Source organism: Festucalex cinctus, chromosome 3, assembly GCF_051991245.1.
Source record: "Festucalex cinctus isolate MCC-2025b chromosome 3, RoL_Fcin_1.0, whole genome shotgun sequence".
NCBI lineage: Eukaryota > Metazoa > Chordata > Actinopteri > Syngnathiformes > Syngnathidae > Festucalex > Festucalex cinctus.
The window spans coordinates 11,611,076-11,637,361 of record NC_135413.1 but is presented as its reverse complement, the minus strand read 5'-3'; the positions used below and the strand labels follow the sequence as shown (position 1 = coordinate 11,637,361).

The following is a 26,286-nucleotide window of genomic DNA, read 5'->3' as shown; positions in this document are numbered from 1 at the left end:
CATTTATTCTGACAATTACAATTTTAATGAAGAAATAAAACCAACAAGTATTTAAAGAAAGTTTGATTTATTAAAAATAAATCCTATGCAAAATGTTCACACAATGTTTTTAATCAGTTTTAACATAAGCTTAAAGGGATCGTTCGGCTTTTTTAACATGAATCTCAATTTGATCCTCACCTCCCGTGTGTGCGATCAGCACTGACTTACCCCCGACAGCGTTCTGGTTCGGCGTTGGACGAGAGGAAAATAGTCCAGCAAGCTGGCTGGGGTCTCGGAAATAAAGCGTTTTTCTTCTAAAAACTATTTGTTTTCAAAAGCGTGATACATTTCCATCACAATACTCTTTTCTGAATAAAGTCAGACGCCATTACTGCCAGCCACTACTTTTCTGTTCGTTCGTTCGTATCACTGCGCGGCGCCCTGTAGAACGCTAACCGACGCACTGCAGCCAGCTAGCTGATACTCCCGCCTGAAGTTGTTTGCCTTTTCGGCGGAAGTATCAGCTAGCTGGCTGCAGTGCGTCGGTTAGCGTTCTACAGGGCGCTGCGCAGTGATACGAACGAACAGAAAAGTAGTGGCTGGCGGTAATGGCGTCTGATTTTATTCAGAAAAGAGTATTGTGATGGAAATGTATCACGCTTTTGAAAACAAATAGTTTTTAGAAGAAAAACGCTTTATTTCCGAGACCCCAGCCAGCTTGCTGGACTATTTTCCTCTCGTCCAACGCCGAACCAGAACGCGTGTCACAGAACGCTGTCAGGGGTAAGTCAGTGCTGATCGCACACACGGGAGGTGAGGATCAAATTGAGATTCATGTTAAAAAAGCCGAACGATCCCTTTAACATTGATAGCTTGTGCAAAAACAGAGGTATCAGTAGCTTATGCATAACTTGCGTAAACACGCCTTTTAAACCACCAATCCAGCATTCCTGTCAGTAACTTTTGGATATAACAATTTAAGAACAGCTTTTACTAATGCAGAATAGTATATTTACTTATATGCACCTCGATTTCACCATCTTTATAGTCAATTTTATAAAATGACAAACTTATCAAATTTATTCTATTTATTTATTTATTTATTTTATTCTATCCTACATTGTTACATTTTTTTCCCCCACACTTTACTCGAGCGGGCGGCATATCTTGATGCTCCTTCGACTTCGTAACTCGAATTTTGGCTCACCAACAAAACTCAACCAAGTGCCACTCATAACTGGAAAGACACATAAGTTGTGGTATGTGTACCGTAAGTCAAGTTACCACTGTATTAAACAGTATTCTGTCCATAAAAAAATAATAGTATGGTTAAAATGTCTCCTAGTCTTAGTTATACAGTAATCCCTTTTTTGAAAGTCGGATGGTTAAGAGTTGCATGCACACATTGACGTTGCAGTATGGATGAACATGGCATCCTCAACACAAAAGACTCAGTGAGCCATGCCTCCGCTACTATGACTGCAACAACAAGTATTAGAGGGTATCTGAAATCAGAGTGGTAATGAGTTGAACAGCTATGAAGGGGACCACTAAATGCATCATATGGCCACAGATTAGTTCGTCTTGGGAACCGGTGACAGGGTTTCCCTTAGTCACCATTTAAGTAAATATTTTTATTTCTGCTCTCTCACGAACAATCGAGCAAATGGAACCTGATCCCAGGTCATGGCATTCGTCGGCCGACTCGGTGGCTCACCTGCAGCCAAGGCTGCTGACGGAGGAGGCCCCGCCTCTCCCCCACTCTTCTGGCTCATGGTGGTTGGGTTGGTCTGGGTGGGTGACTGCTGGAGCTGGAGCTCTTTGGGGAGGAGGTCATATACAGACTCTGAAATAAAACATGAGGCGGATACATAATGTTTTAAAAAGGAAGCAAACATTTCCTACGTCTACAAATTCTCCTGGTGTAACTGGAACAACAAATGGCAACCCGGGATTAATACAATTACCCACCAGTGAAGCAGTTTAGTGAATTGAAACCCAGAGAGACATTCCTGGGTACTTGATAGCAACGTGATTCCTAGAAACCCATTACAAAGCAGCACGGCGCCCCTGGAATAAACCTGGCTCAATGGCCTACATAGGCGATTAGATAGTCTGGTTGCTAGGAGAATGGAGTGTATCAAAACCCTGGCATGGCTATTTCAGCTGTGCATCAGCAGCGCCAGGTATGTGTAGTAATCATCTGATACTCTCCAATCACTGAGCACCGGCATAATGTTGAAAGTGACAAGACACATGATCTTCAGTGACATCAGCAACACCACTGACAGACGGACACAGCAAAGTTTTTGCCAATCACATTCACACCTTCTACAAAGAAAGAAACAAAACATGGAAAAAAAAAAAAAAAAAACAAGGCACCATCTCATGCCTATTGTTTAGCTCAAGATAATCTGTAAGAAGGGAGTCATCTAAGCACTGCAAGCTTGTGTCCTGAGGGATTGATGTTATTACTAGCAGGAAATTGCAGTTTCTCAACAAAATGGCATTGGAATTATGAAGCTTAAGTGCCAACATTTGAAAAACCCAACAACAATGGTGCCCTTAAATTAGAGAGGTTATATAATAGTGCTGTCAAACGATTAACATTTTTAATCTGATTAATCACACTTTTTAATTTTGATTAATCACAATTAATCAGCTAAATTACTTGCGTAATATAAAATACAAAATACCGTAATATTTTGACATTAATGCATTTCAACATCTAAACGTCATTTGCAAACGTTGATTAAATGCATGTACGCAATTGCCTGCATGCGTGTATTGCTCAAAACATAACAGCATCATATCAATTGGGTGCAATTCAGCAATTATACTGCAAAGAATGTGCTAAATACTGACAAAAACTTGGTAACAGCATCATATTGACTGAGTGCAATTCAGCAATTATTAATTAATTAAATGCTAATTACTTTTGTTTTATCTATAGTCCCGTCGGGGTGTTTTTTAAAGCGAAATTTTCCACCGTGCAAATCAACTGGAGTCACCCCGCTCTTGGAACAACAGGCATAGGAAATGCCGTGCATTGACCTAATCACTGAGCTGCGCAGCCTTCAATGTAACCATCCGCGGTTATGTTCAAGGCTCAAGTGCGGTCCAAAAAAATAGTGCGATTAATATGCGTTAAGACGTGATTAATAAGACAATTTTCTGTGATTAATTAATCTATTAACGCTTTAACTTTGACAGCCCTAATATAAAAAAAAAAAGAAAGAAAAAAAAGGAAACAACACGCAACTTTATGGTTTCAGCAGAATGATTTTCGAACCCTGTGACTAAAGCATTGTTGTTTGGGCATTTCAATGTTAGTGTGAAAATCGAGTTCAATAGAGTACAAAGATGTTGTCCAGCTAAATCCAACATGAACTCCGTCTTGATGACGACCCCTTTTATTTCAGAGCCTTGAGTGCAGGGTTGGAGGTCTGTAAATGTGCTTTTAGACTGCCTTAAGATAATGAGAAAATCTACTGTATATGCAATACTGTACACATTTGTTTTGCATGATGTAATTAGGACAGTGGAAATTCACTTTTGCCAAATTTGGCCTGTTACATCTGACCTATATTATGAGTCCTGTGAGTAAACCAGTGTGGACGACATGTGATATGATGTGTCAACACTGGATTAATCCATGTCATTGCGCCGGTTCGACTGGAGTGCATGGCACTTGAGAATGCTCAGGAGCATTAGCCAAGAAATATAAAAAACTTCCAAATACTTTATTTATATGGCCCAGAGAAGTTTGACATAGCAGAGGTCGGCATGGTTGTCACCTTTCTAGAGCTGACACCATGCAGTTACTTTTAATTGAGACGAAATCAACACCTTTAAAGTCCCTGTAAAGTAATTAAATAAATGTCTTCTAAACTTGAAACTCCATAGAGAAGATTGCTGTTAATCATGCTAAATGTGAATGATGAAAAAATATATAAGTACAGTGGCATGAAAAAGTATGTGCCTCCTTCTGAGAATTTCCCCATTAATAATGTTTAAGATCATCAAACAAATGTAACGATCAGACAAAGAAAACCTAAGTGAACATAATATGTACTTTTTAAAATGGTGATTTGATTTACAGTATTAAGGAAAAGAAATATTCAAAGCTACCTGATCCCACCTTTTTAAAATTGTTAATTTACTGTGGCTAATCATATTTTTTAGTTCATTTTCACTGACCACACCAAAGCCTGATTACCCCTACATAAATGTTAAATCAAGAAAATACCATAGAACCTGTCTGCCAAAATGAAGTCGGCCAAAAGAGCTAAAAAAGCTGCAACAAATAAAATAAAAAATAAAATAAAAATCAACAACAGATGGGAAATAAAGTAATGGACAGCTAGCATTCTGGAAAGTGTAAAGTCATTCCTAAAGCTTTAGGACTGTAGCGAAACATGGTAAGAACCATAATTATTACCCACAAATTGTGAAAGCAAGTAACAGTGAATATTCACAGGAGTGGCCACTGGGCCAGCCTACAGAAATTACCCTAAGAGCTCAGCGACAACTCATCCGGGAGCTCACAAAGAAATCCAGGACAACGGCTAAAGAACGGCCGGCCTCCATCGCCTCAGTTAAGGTCAGTGTTCATGGCTCAACAATGAGCAAGAGACTAGGCAAAAAGGACATCCATGGCAGAGTTCCAACTTGGCGAAAACCACTGATGACTAAAAGTAAATACAGTGGAACCTCTACTTACGAACGTCTCTTCATACGAAATTTTCGAGTTACGAAACGCCTCAACGGGAAAATATTGCCTCTTGTTACGGAAGAAATTTCTAGATACGAAGGTAAAAATACATTACCGAACGCAAAATACTTTCGGCTATGGCTATTTCCTACTATAGGTACCTATGAGCGTAAATACTAGATCGGTGTTTGTGCATGTTTCTGGCATCCCATTGGCTAACAGGAACCTTTACCATAGGTATCTATGAGCCTAGATACTAGATCGGTGTCTATACAGCGTCCTCATCATTCATCCCGCGGCACATGAAGTGTTCCATTTTTCGTAAATGTATGAACTAACGGCCAACGAATTTGTGCAAAAATTCAAACAATTGGTGATTGATGAAGGCACAGTAAGTTTTTAATTACGACGAGACGGGCCTTTTTTTTTTTTTTTGGAAAAAAAGATGCCTCGCCATAACGGAAGTTTCCATGACGTTTCAGAATTTGTTTAAAAGAATCGGCCAGAAAAAGTGTTCACCAGTCGGGTGTTTGCTCACTAAGATGATGTTTGCCTTGGACATTTACGAAGCATTGTTTAAAAACAAAAAACAAAAAACAAACAAACATCCTTGGATCAGTTCTTTGCAAAACACCAGGCAGAAAAAACACTTCTGAGAGAGAACATGAACCAAAGAGGGCAAAAAACGATGAGGACAGCAGTTAAGAAGGTAAATGACCATCATTTTTATTCTTTACTCCATTCTTTGTTTTTTACATTACGCAGAACTCTCATTTATTGTGCAATAATCTAATTGTAACATTTTATTTGTTACATGTCTTGAAGCATTTTTATGCTTTATAAAACATTTATGTCTGAATTTTGGGAGGCTCGGAACGGATTAGGGCATTTACATGGAAAATGCGTCTACTTACAAAATATTCTACTTAAGAACTTTCTTCCGGAACCAATTAATTTCGTAAGTAGAGGTACCACTGTAAAGACTTGTCTTACATCTGAATGATTCCCAAACACATTTGAGAGAATATTCAAAATGTGAGTTGGACTTTTTGGAAGGCATGTGTCTCCTTACATCTGGCGTAAATGTAATACAGCATTTCAGAAAAAGAACATTACCTCCAAAACAGCATGAGCGCTCATTTGTCACCCCGCCAACAGCAAGTTGAAACTGGGAGTGTCAGGATAAATATTTCCTATGCTCGCCAGTCGCCTCATAGGCAAAGGCCAATTTGTCTGTCAAAATTGCTCTTGGGGAACCCACGTGTTAAGTCTGGCTATCGAGTGTAAATGTCCGTATGCAATTGCACACAGTAATCCCACAATGGTCATTGCTTCCAGTGGCGTACATGATTGGTTGCACTATTAGCACAACATTGCTTGCATTTCTTGACAATTGTATGGTCTATGTTGCCCCACTCGTACAAATGCGGTAAAGTGATTAATATTTTGTTTGTGGAATATGAATAAAGCAGCAAACACCCGTTTTTATCCATAAATGGTGGCGGACTAACAATGATATCAGTTGCTTAAGGCTGAATTTATCATATAAAAATTGTTTATTGTCAGTGGGATTGTATTGCCTTTTTTAATGAAAAAGTATCAAGTCTATACCACATCATTGGAAAGTCAGACAGGTCCCCTAGCAACTTTGGAATTGTTTAAATTTTACATTTCCTGTCCGCTGATAAAGTTGCAGGAATGTTTTTGTGTTGCTTGTGCATTTGTTTTTATAGCTGTCAGACGATAGCTATACAAGTTTAGGTCAAGGTGGGTTCTGAATAAGCCAATGCAAGGTGGAAGGACGACTGACTGCATTTTAGACAAATTAATTACCTCATGTTAGAGGCTCGCGCAGCTGATATTGCACATGCCTAAAACGTTTTGTCAAGCAGCAAGGTCACTGGTCCATTTTTATTCGTTGCAGCTGCCTTTGTGGTTTAAAGGGGGGATGCCAGTTGAGTTAGGCTTTTCACAAGGACAATGTTTTTGGTTCACATAAGAAATATGCAGCTCAAGAATGTAACCCTACACCAAACGCAGCAAGTTTAATTATATACTCTTGAACAGATAACGATACACTTGAGATGAACAGAAGACAAAGACCAACTCATTCATCTGAAACATGACAGATATGTCCGTTTTGACTACTTACCTCTTATTTCTCCCCCTCTCACACTCTCACTCCCTCCCTCTCTTTCAAACAGAACACTCTACTGGGTGAGAGAGTTTCTGTTGGTAGATAGTGGCAGAAACGGATGTGTCAATGAAATTCCAGATGACATGCTTTTAAAAGATGGCTTGCAAGTGGGTCTTAAATTTCTTTGCGTACGTTTTGGGTAACGAGTAGGGGTGTTAAAAAAAAATAGATTCGGCAATATATCGCGATATTACATCGCACAATTCTCGAATCGATTCAATAGGCGGCCGAATCGATTTTTAAATATAAATTTTTGATGGAAAAATATTCACTAAAACGTCTTAGTGTTCACACCTTAAGCATGGACGAATGTTATGTTAATGGAACATTAAGCCTTAATATTTTATTTCAATGCTGTTAACTCAAATGCTGTTGACTTTGGCGGGCCGATCCCCAGCTACAGAAGCTAGCTGTTGGGACATGGAATGTCACCTCTCTGGTGGGGAAGGAGCCCGAGCTGGTGTCTGAGGCAGACAAATTCTGACTAGATATAGTCGGACTCTCCTCCACACACGGCTTGGGCTGTGGTACCAATCCTCTCGGTTGGACTCTCTTCCACTCTAGAGTTGCCCACGGTGAGAGGCGCAGAGCAGGTGAGGGCGTACTTATCGCCCCCTGGCTTGTCAACTGTGTGTTGGGGTTCACCCCGGTAGATGAGAGGGTACCTTCGGGCCATAACTGTTGTTTGTGCATATGCACCAAACAGCAGCTCAGAGTACCCACCCTTTTTGGAGTCCTTGGAGGGTGCGCTGGAGAGTGCTCCCCCTGGGGACTCCCTCGTTCTGCTGGGTGACTTCAACACTCATGTGGGCAATGACAGTGAGACCTGGAGGGGCGTGATTGGGAGGAACGGCCCCGCTGATCAGAGCCTGAGTGGTGTTCTGTTATTGGACTTCTGTGCTCGTCATGGATTGTCCATAACGAACATCATGTTCAAACATAGGGGTGTCCATATGTGCACTTGGCACCAGGACACCCGAGTCCGCAGTTCGATGACCGACTTTGTAGTCGTGTCATTGGATTTGTGGCCGCATGTTTTAGACATCCGGGTGAAGAGGGGGGCGGAGCTGTCAACTAATCACCACCTGGTGGTGTGTTGGCTCCGATGGCAAGGGAAGATGCCGGTCACACCTGGCAAACCCAAACGCATTGTGGGGGCTTGCTGGAAACGTCTGGCGGAATCCCCTGTTAGAAAGAGTTTCAACGCCCACCTCTTGCAGAACTTCTCCCATGTCCCGGGGGAGGCGGGGGACATCAAGTCTGAGTGGACCATGTTTCGAACTGTAGCCGCCAGGTGCCTGTTGTGGAAGCAATCCTCGAATCCGCTGGGGGACCAGTGGTAAGGGATGCCAACAAGCTGAAGGAGGAGTTCTATTAGGCGTTTTTGGCCTGTGGCACGCCTGAGGCAGCTGACAGATACCGGCTGGCTAAGCAGAACGCAGCTTCGGCGTTTGCTGAAGCAAAAACTTAGACATGGGAGGGGTTCGGTGGGGCTACGGGAAATGTCCGAGGAAATTCTGGTCCATCATCCGGCGTCTCAGGACAGACAGGGGGCGGGGGGAGAGGAACAGGAAGAGGGAGAGGGAGAGAGATACATATATATATATATATATATATAATAAGTCGATTAGTCGTTAAAAATATAAGAAGGAAAGTCGATTCTAAGAAAAGTCGTCAGTGACAGCACTAGTTGACTGACCCACTGTATTATTTGCGGTTTAACTTGTTGGCTCAATGTCGGCATTAGACGCGCTTACCCCAATTCTGACTTGGGTCTGGCTGATTGGATGTGATGTATGATGAGTTGGATTGGACAAACCAATTATTGCTCGTAAGTTTGCAGTGGGAAATTTTGTGATTCAATACAACAAACTGTGCTTGCTCGCACCTTTTGACTTGTCGTAATAACATGATCTGTGTGTGTGTCCGTGCGTGAGTGTGACTAATACTCACGTTTTGACTAAATAGGGGAAGTCATGACAGTTAATCAAATGACTGCTGATGAGTGAACATTGAAATGATTACATATTCTTTACAATATTATGTACTGGGCTGCAATTGGCTAGTGGGGTGTACCTTTATAGTGAATGAGCTAAACACAGAAGTGAAGTCAATCTAAAACCGGTAAAAGTGCCACGGGTGCATGGACATCGGCATGTTGATTGACAGATGGTGGACAATGGAAAAATCAGGCGCAACCCTATTTCTGTTGTGTTAAAGCCCCCATGGTCTTTCCGCTCATTAACAGAGCTCTACTGCATGAGTGTTTCACACACATTTGCTGCTAAAAATAGAAGTGTGAAGTTTGTGAACTGTGCAATGCAATTAGGGATCCGTGTTCGAAAGGGTGACCTGCATGTAATTGGCTTCCCATGCATCATACTTGAGTTCCCTTTTCGAAGCTTTCCTTCTTTCAGTATGCTCAGGAGAATGTCAGCTAAGTTTGACTCAGTGAATGTTGATCTTTTGCTTCAATATTTACGAAATAATACTAAACGTACAGTCTGCTATTCCATCAAAAATTAGTTTTGAAATTATTTTTCAAAGCTGCAACACAAATAACTGTGTGATACACCTGAAATGGCTGCACGCCTGACTAATCACTGGCTGCATTCGTTTTTGACTGAGGTTTCTCTGAAGAGCTCAGAGTTGTTTTCTCTGCCCCAGAGAGGCCATTACCTGGTCTTTGTTTTTACTGAAGAGAGCACGCACAGTTCACCTTCTTGGTCACAGTCTTTGAGTCATAAACTGCTATCTCAAAGCTAAGCTAACTAATCTACGAAGTGTTTTAACTTGAGAGCACTCTGTTCATTCAAAACAACAGGAACTATGGTACAATTTTAATATTGCATATTAAGAGATCTGACACTTGAGTACAATATTAAACCCATTACGGCCATAAGCGCCTGGCAAAACATGTCTCTAAAACCTAATGGTGACTTTAGAGTCACACCCGAAAACCTAACGTTTTCCGATAAATTTAACAATATTAAAAATAATTGATATCTCAGCTCCTGAGGAAAAAAGCAACATAATTCCAAAAACATTTCAGAAGTTTGTTTGTTTGTTTATTTCCACAATGCATTCGATTACAGTCAAGAACCTAGTGATACAATTACTGTGGAAAATGGACACCCTCAGAAGCTCATAGCTTATACATGCACCATAAGTACACCTGTGCCGTTCACACAAACCTAAGTTTATTATTATAAACTTAAAAAAAAAATCAATTAAATAAAAAAAATAATCACATCCGAATTTTGATTTTGATTAATCGCTTAATTAAAAAATCTTTTTATTAAGGATGCACGATATTTATCGGACCGATATGGGAAAATATGACGGCATTTTTCATCGGCCCGATATGTATATTTTAGCCGATACATCTATTAGAGTCTGTACACTGTTTGCAACGTGAGAACCCAACAATACACCAAGTCGCGCTGCTTACGTCTTGTATAGTCCATCCATCCATCCATTTTCTTGACCGCTTATTCCTCACAAGGGTCGCGGGGGCTGCTGGCGCCTATCTCAGCTGGCTCTGGGCAGTAGGCGGGGGACACCCTGGACTGGTTGCCAACCAATCGCAGGGCACACAGAGACGGACAACCATCCACACTCACACGCACACCTCGGGACAAGTCGGAGCGCCCAATTAACCTGCCATGCATGTCTTTGGAATGTGGGAGGAGACCGGAGTACCCGGAGAAGACCCACGCGGGCACGGGGAGAACATGCAAACTACACCCAGGAAGGTCCGAGCTGGACTCGAACCGGAGACCTTCCGAGTGGAAGCGGACGCGCTAACCACTCGACTACCGTGCCGCCCATAGTGTATAGTCCATGTCGCACTGATTACATCATCTATAACGCCTCTCGCTCTTGTAGACCGGCATCTCCCAAAAAAAAAAAAAAAAAAAAAAAAAAAAAAAAAAAAAAAAAAAAAAATTATATATATATATATATATATATATATATATATATATATATAAAAATAAAATTGCCTGGCTTAACCACAGCTTGGTCCGCCCCACACTGCTGTCTAGACTAGCACATAGCAATCAACATGTCCTCCTCACCAGTGTGGTCGCTTTTCTCCATGGCAGAAGATCAAAACATTTTCAGCAAGGATTCGAAGAGGGGGAAAGAAGGCTTTTGCTCACCTGAAAATCCTTCATCATGGCAGAGCCGTTTTGAACGAACTTGAAGGAGACACAGAGGCAGCAGCTAATGTTGCTAGGCTAACGGCGCTAAGTTAAAAAAGACAGCAAGGCAGAAACAACAAATCTAAAGCCATTAACGCCAAAGTCTGGCTTTCATAGCGCTAGACAAGCAGCCGTTTTTTTTTTTTGTAGCTGACCCGTTTTTTTTGTTGGTGTTGGTTTTTTTGGTTTTTTTTTTAACAAGTAAATAGCACATTTGGAGCCACGTTGCATCCTCCGAAGTGGCCACAGCTTGATTGACAACAATGGACTAACACAACAGCAAGTCTCACCGCAGTTCAGGGTGGGGGTTTTCAAGAATGCGTATCATATGTTATTTTATGTTTAACTTTTAAAGCCAAGCCAAGCAGTGAGCTAACTATTTAATGCCAGTTACTGTCGGCTGTAACCAAGCCACAACAAAACACGCGAATGTAAGCATCTTGCTCATCTATTTATTTATTTATTTACTTACTTATTTGTTATTTACCAGTCTGTGTTTCCCTTATGGGACCACAGGAAACAACATAACCACCCACGCACCCACAAGTGTTGCTGCAATACCAATTTTGTCCATTTACTTAATTTCAATTTTTTTTAAATTAAGGTTGACAAACGTCAATGCATATAATTTTACCAAATATTCACCTACCTCATCCTCATGCACTATTGCACTTAGGGTTGAATAAATGCATTCCTATTGCATCTTGCATACATACATGAATGTTTTGTTTTTTCAGATAAACGAGTTGTAGATCTGTATTAATTTAAAAACTAACTTTTTATTTTGTGTAATTATCTGTTAGCCATCTCATATAGAAAATACACATTTGAAAGACACACATTTATTTGCTGTCATAATCAGAGTTACTAAAACATCAGTTTTTCCATTCCTGGATGAACAAATTGCAGATTATATGAGGCTGTATTAAATATATAAAAAAACAAACAAATGTATCGGTTATCAGTATTTCCAAAGGGAAAACATGTAGTTTGGATTTGAAATACAGTATAGCTTTTGTGACACCAGTCCTAGAAACTTTGACACACCTCCCAAATAACCCAAGCCACTCCCATCCCACAGTTGTAGTCACCCTTAGATGGATAACGATAAGTGCAATATCGTGATATTAAAACTGCCACAATATCGTCGTAGTCTTGTTCACAATATTTGAAAGCAGCACATCTGTTAAAAAGTCAGGTTTATTTCAATTTGTGCAGTTATAGCACCCTCTCGTGGCTAGTTTTTTTAATGCAATTTAATTTTCATTTGGTATGTTTTGGCCCTTCTATGTTTAAAATCTAATACTAATTGCCAGATGAAGGGGAACGAAATATGCCTGTGAAACAATTCAATGTGTGGAGGAATTCAATGTGTGTGTGCATTAACAAGTAAGCGCCTCAATATTAAGTGTTATTAGAGATTGGTTGTTTATATGCATTGCTGTTATGTACAAAAGCACAATAGTGTGCTTTTTTTTTTTTTTTTTTTTAGTTTGAGCTCGTTTTTTTTACAATATTTTTTAAATTATTATAATATTTTTAAATTTTGCCAAACTCCCCACAATATCATGATACTTATCGTGAGCTTCATATCGTGATGTTTGACTATCATTACATCCCGAGTCACCATTACTGACCATCACTAAAGGCCTCCATACACTCATTCGATGTCAGCCAAATGTGACCGACGGCTACTGCCTCAGGGCTCGACAGTGCGAGTATTTCACTCGCAAATGTGGGCAACTTTCAAGTGCGTTCTGGTGAAGAAAAATAGCGCGAGCGCATGAATGTTCCCTCTGCACAATGTTTAAAACGTACATTCGAAAGTCACCATGTCCTCCGCTGGCTCAACTGCAGCCAAGAGAGCGCCCCGACGTGCACTGACTCACAATCCAATAGTATTTGAGTGAAACGTGACTCGCTGCAATGTGATTGGCTGGCTACTTCTTGATCAGCACAGCATACGTGTACATGCGCACCGTGCAGACTACAATTTACTAGGGCTGGGAATCTTTGACTGTCTCACGATTCGATTCAATTCAGAATCGATTTTTGATTCTCGATTCAAAATTATTTGATTGACAAATGATTTCTGCTTCAATTTACAGATATACACAACTTTGCACAATCTACTCCAGTCTGCTTTGCAAGACAAAATGACAAATAGACAAAGTGCCTATTTTTGTTTTTGTTTTTTAAAACATTTATTAATTTTGTATTGTAAGTGCCCCTTTCCACAAAAACAGCCTTTTCCCCTTCTTCTTCATTTCCAATTTAAATAAAATCGATTTGTGGATATTAATATCGATTCGATTAATAAATGAGAATCTCGATTCTTTTATGAAATGATTTTTTTTTTGGCACGCCCCTACAATTTACATACAAACATATATAATATGGCGCTTTTTCATCAGACCGGTTACACACCGAAGCGCCATTTTTTTTCGTCCTACGGCGATAGAGCTCTCCATTTACAAATAGCTTCGCGACTCGCGAGCCAGTCATGAGTCACAATATTTCATCCATGGTGGTTCATGTTAAATTGTAAATATGGTTCAATGCTGGTGTGACTTGCCACTCGTGAAATGTTATGGCAGATCCGCACGCATTGGGGAATGCAAGCTTGGCTTGGAGAGTTCAAATGATCCCGCCGCCCTCTTCCCGCCGTGCGCCTCCTGTAACGGAAAAGCAATGGAGGCGGTTGTGGTGTGGTAGCTTGCCATGCGGGGCTCAGGGAAAAGCGGCAGTGAATTTAAAACAATGAAGCAGTCTAAAACAAAATGAGAATGAGGAGGAGAATGATGGTGGTAAAGAAGGGCCTTCGGAAGGTGCCAAATCAAACGATACAGATTATTCTGCCCTTCAGAGGTTTTAGTTTGAATTTGTGCAGTCTTTACGGCGCGTAAAGACATAGACGTAAAGACAACCTCCTGTGGTTGCTAGGTTTAATGTTTTTGTTGAGTTTAAAAAACAAAAAAAACAAAAAAGGCCCCACACCAATGTGGTAGCACGGAACGCCGACACGTTCATTGTTACGCAGACTGTTGGATCTTGTTTTTGTTGTTGCTTTGGACAAGAATTATCTGTAAGTACATGCGATGTCAATATAAAAACACTGTACATTTGTTTTAGTTAATTAGGGTTAATTATAGTGTTGTTTTGATACCGATACTGGTATCGGCAGAGGCGCCGATACTGCATTCAAGCAGTGGTATCGGTGAGTACTCACAGTTAACATGCCAATACTAGGGCTGGGTATTGCCGCCAACCTCACGATACGATAAGTATCACGATACAGGGGCCACGATACGATACGTATCGCGATACATATATATCCCACATAAGACACATTTTATTATTATTTTTTTTTTAAAACAAAATATAGGAAAATTGGTACACTGAGACACGTGCCATGTTAAGTTTATAAATAAATAAATGTTGACATTCTTCCTCTGCTTTCATTTTTCTTAGCAAGACACAGTGTCCAATCACTGGTGAGCTATTTTTGCATTAAATGAAGGCAATTAACTTCAAAGACGCTGCTGGTTTTTATTTTTTAGGTTCAATGGAAGCCGCAAAGGCAAACGTGAACTGCCTATTTACAGTTAACGAGCAATATCGATTCTGACGCCTGCGTATCGATACGTGTATTGTGATGAGGCCCGCAACGATATATTGCCGTATCGATTTTTTGAGCACACTCCTAGCCAATACCATTAATTCCAACGCTAATAGAGGATTTTGGATGCAGCATCTTGCGTCTTGCTCGTGCACGACATTCTCTGATATGTGACATGTTCACTGCATGCCGATCTAAGATATCCTATTGGCCCTTGAATGCTCTGAACCAATGGCAGGACAACTTTTTCATGCTGAGGGAAAAAAAAACCTTAAGTATCAGTATGGTATCGGTAATCGGCCGATACTGCAAAGCTGGGTATCGGAATCGGTATCAAAAAACAGTATCGGAACAACACTAGAAATAATCCTCCTGGGACAAAGCAATTTTGCAGCCTCCTCAACCACACCTTTATGCAGTGCCGGAAGGATTCTTTCTAAATCCTCTGCAGCAAGGCCATCTTGAAGTCATCAACATCACCAAAACAGGTTGAGCTTAGAAAAGTGGGAAATTACATGGAGCCAGGTCAGTGAGTAAGGAGGTTACTCCAACACATTCTTCTCTGCCAGGAACTGTCAGATGCTTGGGCCATTGTGAGCAGGCACGTTATAACAGTTCAGCAGCCACAACTCGCAACTTCTAAGTTCTCGCAATAATGTTGCAGGGTCGCTTCGCTTTGAAGACATGCTAGTTGATCATCTGTCCCATGTCTCATGCTCTGAGACGTACATTTACATTGTAAGTGTCAAGAGGAATATCGGACCAGAAGCGTCAATTGAGGGAGTAAGGCTATTGAGAAAGGTCAATTGTACTAGAGACAAAAACTGATATTAAGGTTTATTTGCCTTTATCTCAATATCCTCTAATTTATGATAGAACTGATATTTATTGTAATTGATTGTTGGTTAAAAACAATCATTTATAAAGAAGAAGAATGGTGGGGTTGGTGGTGGTGGTGGGGGGGGGGGTGGTAGTTGCATATGACATCACAATCACAATTTTTAAGGGGGTGGAAGAGGGATTAGATTAGGTTTATTTTCCATAATCGTTCAGCCCTAGTACATTCTGCATGGCTTTAATCAAAGTTGGTAAAGCACCCCCCTCTGAAATTAAACACTGTAGCTGTCAGGACTTTTTTCTACAACATTTGAGGTGCTTCAGTTAGAATTGATGGTGGCATTTGGGTGGCACCCATGGCAACAACTCCATTGGGTGTCAAGGAGATGGCAACCTGCCCTATGTAGTGGCGGCACCTTTGTGAAATCTGTGCATGTGACTTGGATACTCAGGTTTGAGTCAAGCCTCAAAAAAACAAACAGATGCTTGTCATGCCAGAAAAAAAAAAGAAAAAGAAAAAAAGAAAACAAAACAGCTCTGCTAGTGCTATCTCACCCGCCACACAACCCCAAAAAACAAGTCAAGTCAAATTTATTTACAGTATAGCCCTTAAACACAGAAGGGCTTCCTTCACAGGCCCACAGTTGAGACATTACTACCACCCCCTGAGCTAAACACCCCAAAAGGGCAAGGAAAAACTCAAACTTCCCCGCTCTATTTTAATTTTTGGTAGAACGCCACTAAATTAATTGCTGAAAAATGCACCTATCTGGGTATTGTGCTTTTTCTGTCCAAACGCCCTGCTCCTTCTAAGGAACCACCTTGTTAGTGGAGTAGTTAGTGAGAAGATTGAAAGACCCCAATTCCAGTAGTGGCCTGACAAGCTGGCAAGACAACACTTCTTAATACAGTTAGTATTCTTTTTCCCCTCTCACCAGTAGTAGATGACTGATTGCAGAATTGCAGCCCAACAGCAACCCTTACGCCACGATTAATTTACCATTACCATGAATACTAATGGAAATGTAGTATTGTTTTATTTACCCTCAAACAACATGGCCTGACAATACACTGATAGCAAATATCGATATTTTATAACAACACTCCAACACGACTCGCATAATGGGATTTACCCCATTGTCCCCATCAGTACACTTCTGCTTTTACGAATCATACAGAAGACAAAAGAATATTGAATAAAGAATATATAATCTGCAATAACTTTTTAAAAATTCAACAGCAACACTACGACTCTGCAAAGCCAGCCGACAGTCATGACTGCTTTTACAGCAAAGTTCCACTTTGGATCGCCAAGGGCACAGACACCAATCTAGTTGGGGCAAAAAAAAAAAAAAAAAAAAAAAAAAACGTGTCGCACCATCTTCAGGTTAAACACCGGGATAAACACAATTTGGCTGTTTTCCCTCTTTTTGGACGAGCACGTATTAACCACGTCAATACCAGTGAGGCTGACGTCGTTAGGTTAGTGATTTATTAGCATGGCATTTGGTTATAGTTTATTTAGCATAGAAATTATTCAGATCGCAGTTTTCACTGCTGCTGTCAGACAGAATACGCCCAACTCTCTCCCCAATCGCAAGCCCAGCAGTCCTCCAGGTAGTACTGGGCGATATGGGAAAACATTTTTATCACAATATGGGCCATTTTATATCATGATAACGATATATCACAATATAGATATATTTGCAGTTCTTCCATGAAAAATTATTAAACATACTTTGCTTACATTTTCACACTTTATTTGTAAGTAACATTAATGAATGTCACAAATGAATCCAGTAGTGCTGCAATATAAAATAAATGTAAACAAAAGAGGCAGTAGCCTATACATTTTTATAAGGCATAAAAAAAATTACGTTCAGACATTTTCGGTTATAAATTAAATGCAACAACAAAACATATTTTTCTAAGTGCAAAGTTTCAACTTTCTTATGTCTGTAGCTTTGTAGTGCAGCTAGAGTAGTAGATCAACAGTACCTAACATTATTTGCATGTGGCAAATGCAATTATATCAAAATAAACACAAACATTCTGTTTTACAGAATCTGCAATCAAACGCGCTATCGCCTCTGTTGTTGTTTTTTTTTGTTTTTGTTTTTTTTTGTTTTTGTTTTTTTTTTCAGCGAGGTGAGTTTCCGTCATAGGGGCTGACCCGCGCAAAGGACTCCTGTAGTTTGGTTGACTTTGGTTTTTCTTGTTGCGTTTTGTTCCAGATTCACTTATATTATCTTTGTTGACTCGCATCTGTAGGATAGTCATGAGCGCTTTTTCGTGCTTCTTCTCAAGGTGATAAAATAGGTTTGTTGTGTTCGGGTCGGGTGCTGGAATGTTTTTGTGGCACAACTTGCATATTACGGTACTGTTTTATGCTCCATGTCGGACTTTGTGAAACCAAAATGCAACCAAACGAGATGTGCCGCATGTTTTCGGAAAAAGTACCTTTTTCTGTGGAGTTAAGATGCAACTTCTTCCATTTCAGGGGCCGCCCTTTTGCCTTCTTCCTCCTCCATCGTCTGACTCGCGTGCGTGTGAGATTGTGTGCTTAACTGCGCATGTGTTAACGTAAAGCAGCGTGATGTCGCATATCCAGGCAAGCTGTTGTTATAAAAGAAAGACTAAAGGATGTAAATTTTACGGAGACTTAAGTTGTTCTGCAAAAGTAATTTCTTTCTCTGTACATCAAGTACATGTATAATGACAAAAATAATACCGTTTTTCCTATCTCCCTCCAGGTAACGCCTCCTTTGGGGCACTGCTTTCTAATATTAGTGAGGGGTGGAGTCAGAGTCTGGTTGGGGGCTGAGTTGCACTTTGTTTTATTTGTCAGTTTCAGCTCGGAGTGACAAATAGCTTGAAGCCGGCACACTTCACCACTAATTTGAACGTGTGCGCGAGAGGGAGAACAGCCACAAAGGAATATTGTAAAGCATGTTCTAATAAGTTTAAGTTGTGGTGCTGAAGCCAAGGAGACGCAGGAGGTGTGTCGCAAAGGACTTTACTAAACATTACTCAAACACCAATCAGGAAAAAACGTAAATGTACGTCACTCTCCATCCTTCCCCCTCAACCCACTTAACAAAACATTAGTTCCATTATGTCATGAGCACTACAAAGCACTACAAAGTGTTTAAATGTAGCCGTGCGGAAGGGCAGACCTTAAGGGGGGGGGGAAAAGAAAAAGAAAAAAAAAAAAAAGGATTTGGTCTCACTATATCGCGGATTTGTACCATCGCCGGTGAGTGGGTCTGGAACGTCTGCCCTGCCATAAACGGGGGTAAACTGTACATCAGAGTGCGACTTTCTCTCTCATGCGAGGTTAGCTCCATGCTAGTGATTAGTGTGGGCGCCAATAGCTACTGTCTGTGTACTCCCGACTAATATCATCTGGAGCAAAACCCATGAGAACTGTTTCAGGTAGATAAGCGACCTGGGGCGTCGTTATCGGAACTACAAGGCGTCCGAAGGAAACAAAAAACACAGAGCAGTGAGACCACATCAGTCTCCTCCGCGCATGTGTCCTGGGAACTCAAGCACGCAGGTACCGTCAGCGAGCGAGCCAATTGGCGGCTAACTAAGTCGGCTAGCTCGGCTAGGTGGCTAACGGCGAGAAAAGCTAACCGCAGCTAGCTAGCAGCTTAACGGGGGCGAGCTAACGGCAGAGGGGTGGGGGGTGGATGGGGTTATTATTACCCCCGATTAAAACCAGGGCCAAACCTAGTTAGCATCGCGTTTATTCAGCAAAGACTTACCTTTAGAGTAGAGAGATTTGGGGGAATTAAGGTCGAGGTCCGAGCTGAGGAGGGAGACAAAATCAGAGGGCATCGCAGCGCTTCATCGAGGGGAGGGGAAGCGGACACTCTTCGGCAGAAAGTCGTTTTTCCACGGCCAGTGAATTCTACGTCCCCCGGGGCGGAATGAGTCGGAATACGGCATCGAAACGATACGAATGTATGGAACAAATTAGGGTAAAAAAAAAAGTATTAATACAAAAACAAAACACCACCGTTAAATAGCACGTCTCATCGCGTTGTCAGCCTGTCTGTAGAGGGGAAACGCACACACAAAATACACTCGCACACACACTACGGTTGAGGTCGGCCCACGTCCTGGTCCCGCCCCCTTGGTTGCGCACGCGCATTACAGACGAAAAAAAACAAGGGTTAGCAAAGCCCTTCATCATATGTACGATTTAGCGCAGTAGTAGTTGGCTTATATGGCAGGTTTCAGAATTTACTCGACATAATGCACATCCCTCTTAACCCTTGCGTACTATTAATTTTCCAAGCATTAATCAGCTAAGAATATCATCATTATTAATGACTACATCTATGGGCAGTGCCAAAAATATGTCTTTGCGCCTATATCTTATGTCTATGGGCATATGATGTGACATACGTCTGTGTCTATAGGCGTGGAATGTGACATATGTGTGTGTATTGAACGCTGAACTGTTCTTGTGTCCATGCTAGGTGTATATGTGCCTATGATAGGCGTATATGCTAGTGCATAATTGCATATGCTTGGTGTATATGCTACGAGCCTATGTCACGTGCATATGCTACGTGTTTATGCTAGGTGTATATGCTATGTGCATATGCTACATGTATATGCTATGTCTTTATGTACGTTCCTATGCTATGTGCCGAGGAGTTGAGGACGGCATGCTACGCCAGCTCCAATTGACAAAGTATGTTACGCCCCATTAACGTACTTTAACGTAACGTACTTAGTCGATTGGAGCTGGCGTAGCGTGCTGTCCTTGGCTAGCGGAGCACACTGAGCCGATCTGAAAGCTAGAGTCCAGGTATGGGCACCGCTCCCGGTGCTAACCGCGGTACCAAAATGGCACATCCAGAGGACAACAGTTTACCGGTGCTACCGCGGTACCAAGGCATCACCACATTGTCAAAATGGCACATCCAGAGGACACCAGGTAACAAGTAGCAACGACATTGTCCAACAACATGTAACATATACAGCTAGCATAGGCACATAGCATATACAACGGACATATAGGCCTACACCTATCATGAACACATAGCATAGACACGTAGCGTATGCATGTAGCATATACACCTAGCATAGACACGTACATCCAGCATATACACCTAGCATATGCAGTAGCATATACGCCTATCATAGGCACATACATATACACCTAGCATGGACACAAGGACAGTTCAATGTTCGATAGGTACAGACATATGTCACCTCACACGCCCATAGACATAATATTTTTGGCACTCATGAAACCCCATATACATCAAATTATTAACTAGGCTACAGATATTATCAAAATATATTTGTCTGCCTGTCTGAAATTAGCATATGGATTATGAATCCTTAATCAATACTTCAGAGAAAAAGCAAAGGCTGTGTCCGAATGTCCACACTATTCCCTATTATAGTGCTTTATGTAGGTGTCACGACATTTTGTAGGTATGTCCCAATGTCCAGAGAAAAAGAAAGTACAGTAGTGAAATCAAAACTACCCACAATGTACTTGGAAAAGTGGTGAGCATCGATGGTCACTCAGCAGGTTAATATAGATAATATGGCGCAAGCGATGCAAAGAGGTGGTCATGTGACAAGGAGCAATTATTTTGATGGCTGTTGGAATCGCCAAACGGAATGAGGAAATTATATATCAGGCTACTTCTTTTACAGCCAATCGAGCATGGGCCGATCGAATGCAAAGACAGACTGTCCTAGCCTCCCTGGTGAGGTGTTCCGGGCAAGTTGCAATGGGAGGAGGCCCCAGGGACAACCCAGGACATGCTGGTGAGACTAATTAGGCTGTTTCTTAAAAAGAACGAAGTTGGCGTACGGTCTCATGAATTTGCTAAGGAGAGACTTCTTAAGAACTTACGCAAGAACTTCCCAGGAACGCGAGTCTAACCCCCTCCAGGCCCCAATTCTGATGATTTTCCAAGCCAAGATTTCACGAGTATCCAATCGATCCATCTTTGGTTTAAGATAACCGACAAGAACAACATCTGGGTATTTCAGGCGTTCTTTGCGTACTTTCAATTGAAACAGCAGTTGGGCCACGACTGGTGACGGCTTAGTCTCCGGGCTGGCTTGGGAACATCTGGGGATCCCGCAGGAGGAGCTGGAAGAAGTGGTTAGGGAGAGGGAAGTCTTGGCTCCCCTGCTTTAACTGCTAGCCCTGCGACCCGGCCTCAGATAAGCGGAAGGGAATAGACAGAAGAATGGCATTGACAAGAAAATACAAATAAATGATTAAAAACTACAATTTATAGTTATGCTTAATGTGTATGGTTTAGTAATTAGTGGGAGTTTTGTGCTTGTTGCGCTTTAATTTCCTTCTTGGAGTATTTATTTATTATTTTTTAATATAAAAAAACTTAAAAGCCTTTTTTTGATTGATGGGAGCTTATTCTGTATGTTCCAAAGAAGTATTGATGACCTTATTGCCTCTTTTGAGAGTCTGTCATAACATACGAACTAGTGTAATTTACACACAGCTGATTTGGTGCATGCAAGTCAACCACAATAAACCTGTGAGACTGCCAATATTATTGCTTAAAGCTACTATATGGAGGATTTCCCAAAAAAATATCTTAACAATAGCCTTTTTATTTGACCATTTATGACTGAAACATATTCTATGTAGGAGATCAACATCTTAGCTGTTCACAATGGGTACTCCTACAAGCCTCTGGCCAATATTATTTAGGAAGCGTCCGGTCCGAATCCTTCGAATTTCCCGCCCTCTGTCTGCGGGATGTGACGTCATGCACGTTCTCGTCAGTTGTTTCCTGTAGTCGCGAAGACGGAACTAGTAGCTACAGATTTTCGCTGCCCCAGACACCCGCTGTTACTCCGCGGAAGGCTGCTTAAAAAAAAATAAAAAATGAAAACAATGTCAAGTGCCACGAAAAAAATAAATAATCTAAACTTGATAGTGACCGACGCCGGGCAAGAACGAGAGTGAACATTGGTTTGACATTTCAGCGGTGGAGAGAGTTGAGATTGGACTTGGATTAGAAAAGTGATTCACAGCTGGCTTTCTTTCTACTCCAAAAGGTAAGAAGCGAGTATCTTCCATCCATCCATCCATTTTCTTGACCGCTTATTCCTCACAAGGGTCGCGGGGGCTGCTGGCGCCTATCTCAGCTGGCTCTGGGCAGTAGGCAGGGGACACCCTGGACTGGTTGCCAACCAATCGCAGGGCACACAGAGACGAACAACCATCCACACTCACACGCACACCTAGGGGCAATTCGGAGCGCCCAATTAACCTGCCATATATGTCTTTGGAATGTGGGAGGAGACCGGAGTACCCGGAGAAGACCCACGCGGGCACGGGGAGAACATGCAAACTCCACCCAGGAAGGTCCGAGCCTGGACTCGAACCGGAGACCTCAGAACTGGGAAGCAGACGTGCTAACCACTCGACTACCGTGCCGCAGCGAGTATCTTGACATTCAGAAAAAAATGTGTTGTTTTCAAATAGCAGTAACCTCAAGATCGATCACTTCTCGGTCGTAACTATTGGGGTGAAAGTGAGGTGGACGGCAACATTTAGCGTGAAAGGGGCGGCAAAGTTGAATGTAATAGAACAGAATGACTTTATGAAGAACAGACGTTCCATTCCGCGGCGTTTCAATCAGGCTAAATGTTGCCTTATTTTCCTCCGTGAAAACAGCCTATTGTAGCTACATTATGCTAACGGCATGTGAACGGTACTACTGAATGGCGATAACATTCACGGCCGTATCACACTATGTAGTGAATGGGTCTATATGTTTTTCACAATTGTCAATTTCCATAAATGGACAGCCCACCTTTCGGCTCATGCACAATGACGCTAGCCTGGGGGCGACATACACTAATAATGACTAGAATCAGGTTGACGTCCGTCGAGCGGGGTGACAACAATATGTAACTGCATATTAACATCTGAATGAGGTCCAATTAATTGACGTAATTTGCACATCGTTTTGGAGTACAGCACAGGACTGGACTTCGACCGACTAAAGCAATATGATCTGCACGTCCCGTGGACATCAGTTGTTTAGTGGGGATCGAGCGTCTCATTCCGTGAAGTAGCCAGTTTTGTATAACATTATAAAACTTCTTACCTCTGAAAACATAGTTTAATTGGATATGAAGAGCCCAGTCTTCAGTATTGAGGTCGTGCACGTACGAGTGCGCGCAGCGTGTACGAGCGTGCAGTTTGTTTTCCGCCACAGGTGGCTGTAGCGATTTGAAATTTTAAATCTTCCATATAGCTGCTTTAAGAGGCTTTTCTTCTGTTTAGCTTTCCTAACACTTTTACAATATATATCTTTGCGAGTGTATGTGCTTACTTTTTACTTAACAAATAATATGCTGTCCTAGTTTTATGATATTGCACTCTCACTTTTTCAGGATAACACTTCAAAGACAAACAGGTACATGTGTCTGTCCGAATTAGTGCAAATATGGTGGTTACGCAGACAGTTCTCTCGAATGTTTCAAACTCCCTTGCAAACTCAATTGTTGCATTAATGTCATAAAATTGCGAATTTCCCTATTCTGGGACGAATAAAGATTATCTTAAATACACATACTGTATATGATTTGGACAGTTCCTAGGCTGTTTCAAGCTTCATCTTGAACACTTACCACTGTCTCAACACTGCCACCATTACCACCATTTTCCATTGATTTAACATACACTGGAATATTAAAAATGCATTTCCGTATACACATGTCTTAATTTGACCTGAAACAGCCTCAGTGCTCTCAAACTACTAGCACTTGTACAAAAGAGTGACATTTTAAAAATATTTCTGTGTATTTTGGGTCACTTTAGGAAACGTAATCAAAATTCAGACAATTGAGTCAGTCTTCAAAGTGGCCGAAAGAAGCAGGCTAAAAACATAAAAAACAAAAGCAAATCTAATCTCATTCCCTACTCCATGGCCCCCTTGAGAACCTGGTCAGAACCCTAACCTGGCAGAAGCTGCTCCATTTACACAACCAGGCAAATTTCATGATCGGGCATCGGCGGGGTCTTGTGTGAAAGGACGAAACACTCATTCAAAGGCACATGGATGATACGACCCGAAATCTGCAGTACATCATCTCCATGCCACTCTCAAACAAAACAAACCTCATACAGCAATACTCAAATAGCTTTATAGTGAGCTGTTTGAGTATTTATAGTCCACCCCCCCAAAAGGCATTGGAACGGAATGTTTTGTTTTTGTTGTATGCTGAAGATATTTGGATTTCAAATCAAAGATGAATATGAGGCAAAAGTTCAGAATTCCAGCTTTTATTTCATGGTATTAACAAGTACAGCTAGATGAGTTTGAATGACACCTTATGTTTGAACTCACCTACTTTTTAAGTGAGCAAAAGTATTGGAACAGACATGGTGGCATAACCCTATCTTGCATTTACTGCATCAAGTCTGCGACCCACTGACTTGACTACACCGTTGAATTCTTCATTTTAAATGCTTTACCAGGCCTTTACCGCCGCCTCTTTCAATAATCAAGTGACTAGTCTTATTTCCAAAACTATTCATCGTTAATGTAATAATTATTTAATTAAAACATTCTAAAATGTGTAATTTTTCAAAATTAATACAAGAAAATATTCACCCAGCCATTCATCAATTTTCTGTAGTGCTTGTCCTCATATAAGGTGGTGGCGGGTGAGTTGGAACTTGGAGCCTATCCCAGCTGACTTTGAGCAATAGGAGATTTCCCCCCCTTTACTGCCAGTTGCCAGTCTGTAGACACATTTAAATTGTAATGTTATTTCATTTACATGTATATGCAAAATTCCTTTGTTCTGTTTTTATTTATTATATGACTTACAATAAATAAAGTTATCAAATTTTTATTTTTTTTATTTATATGTAAAATGTTTTATGTTAGTATTATTTTATTTTGTTTTATTTATAATAAATAAAGTAAATACTGAAATAAAGCAGTGTTTTTCTTTTAATGTAAAAAAAAAGCGTCTTGTCGCTGCAACTTTCTTTACCTGTTTTAGACTATGGTGATCTTATATATATGCAAGCCTCTAGTCTGCACAGTGTCTCCATCAAATATATACTCTTTATCATGCATCCCTGAGGTTTATTACAAATTGTAAAGCTATGACTGACCACTGTGAGATGTAATCTCGGGTCGGATGGCCTGCATTGTCGACCCGCAGACTCACTCACTGGCACACCTTTATTCATAAGGCAATTCTTGGGCTGCTTCCCCTTTATCTTTGTGTTTTTATCAGGCAGATAAGCAACAGACAGTATTCATTGTGTTTGCAGGACCTCTTTTTGTTCTCTATCACAAACGCATGGACAGAAATTAGTGGGGGTTGGGGTTAACAACTAATGCACCTAATAGGACTTGAGGTCTTTAAGATTAATTAAAGTATGAGAAATTCAAAAACAAATCGATGATGGAATGTGATGGCACTAGATCGTAAGGGATAGATGAATATTCTTCTTTTATCTATAGACTGAATGTCTTATTTTAACCAACCAAAAAACAGACACATGATTAGTCAAACTATTATTGTCGGTTAATGAAATATTGTTATGTCAAAGATTGGGAAAAAAACACATTATTCAAAATAACCCGATTGCTAACAAATTATTGTTATCATTTTTAACAGTAGTAAAGCTTATGATAAACATAAACGTAACATACAATTGGAAATGACGACGACAACGTCGGACTTT

At 41.0% G+C, this 26,286-nt stretch overlaps 1 protein-coding gene across 2 annotated transcripts in view; it reads right to left on the bottom strand.

Moving 5' to 3' along the window:
- nfat5a (nuclear factor of activated T cells 5a) overlaps positions 1 to 19,687 on the bottom strand; it is a 42,168-nt gene extending 22,481 nt beyond the window's left edge. Inside the window, exons 1-2 of one of the 2 annotated variants that reach the window (XM_077515820.1) lie at positions 19,325 to 19,687; positions 1,700 to 1,828 (exon numbers count right to left, since the gene is read on the bottom strand). In XM_077515820.1, the coding sequence (XP_077371946.1) occupies positions 1,700 to 1,828; positions 19,325 to 19,397 (202 nt within the window). In that variant the 5' untranslated portion in view covers positions 19,398 to 19,687. Of the gene's footprint in view, positions 1 to 1,699; positions 1,829 to 19,324 lie in introns of those variants that run through there. The other variant, XM_077515821.1, reaches the window with a different exon arrangement.
- Positions 19,688 to 26,286: the final 6,599 nt, after the last annotated feature.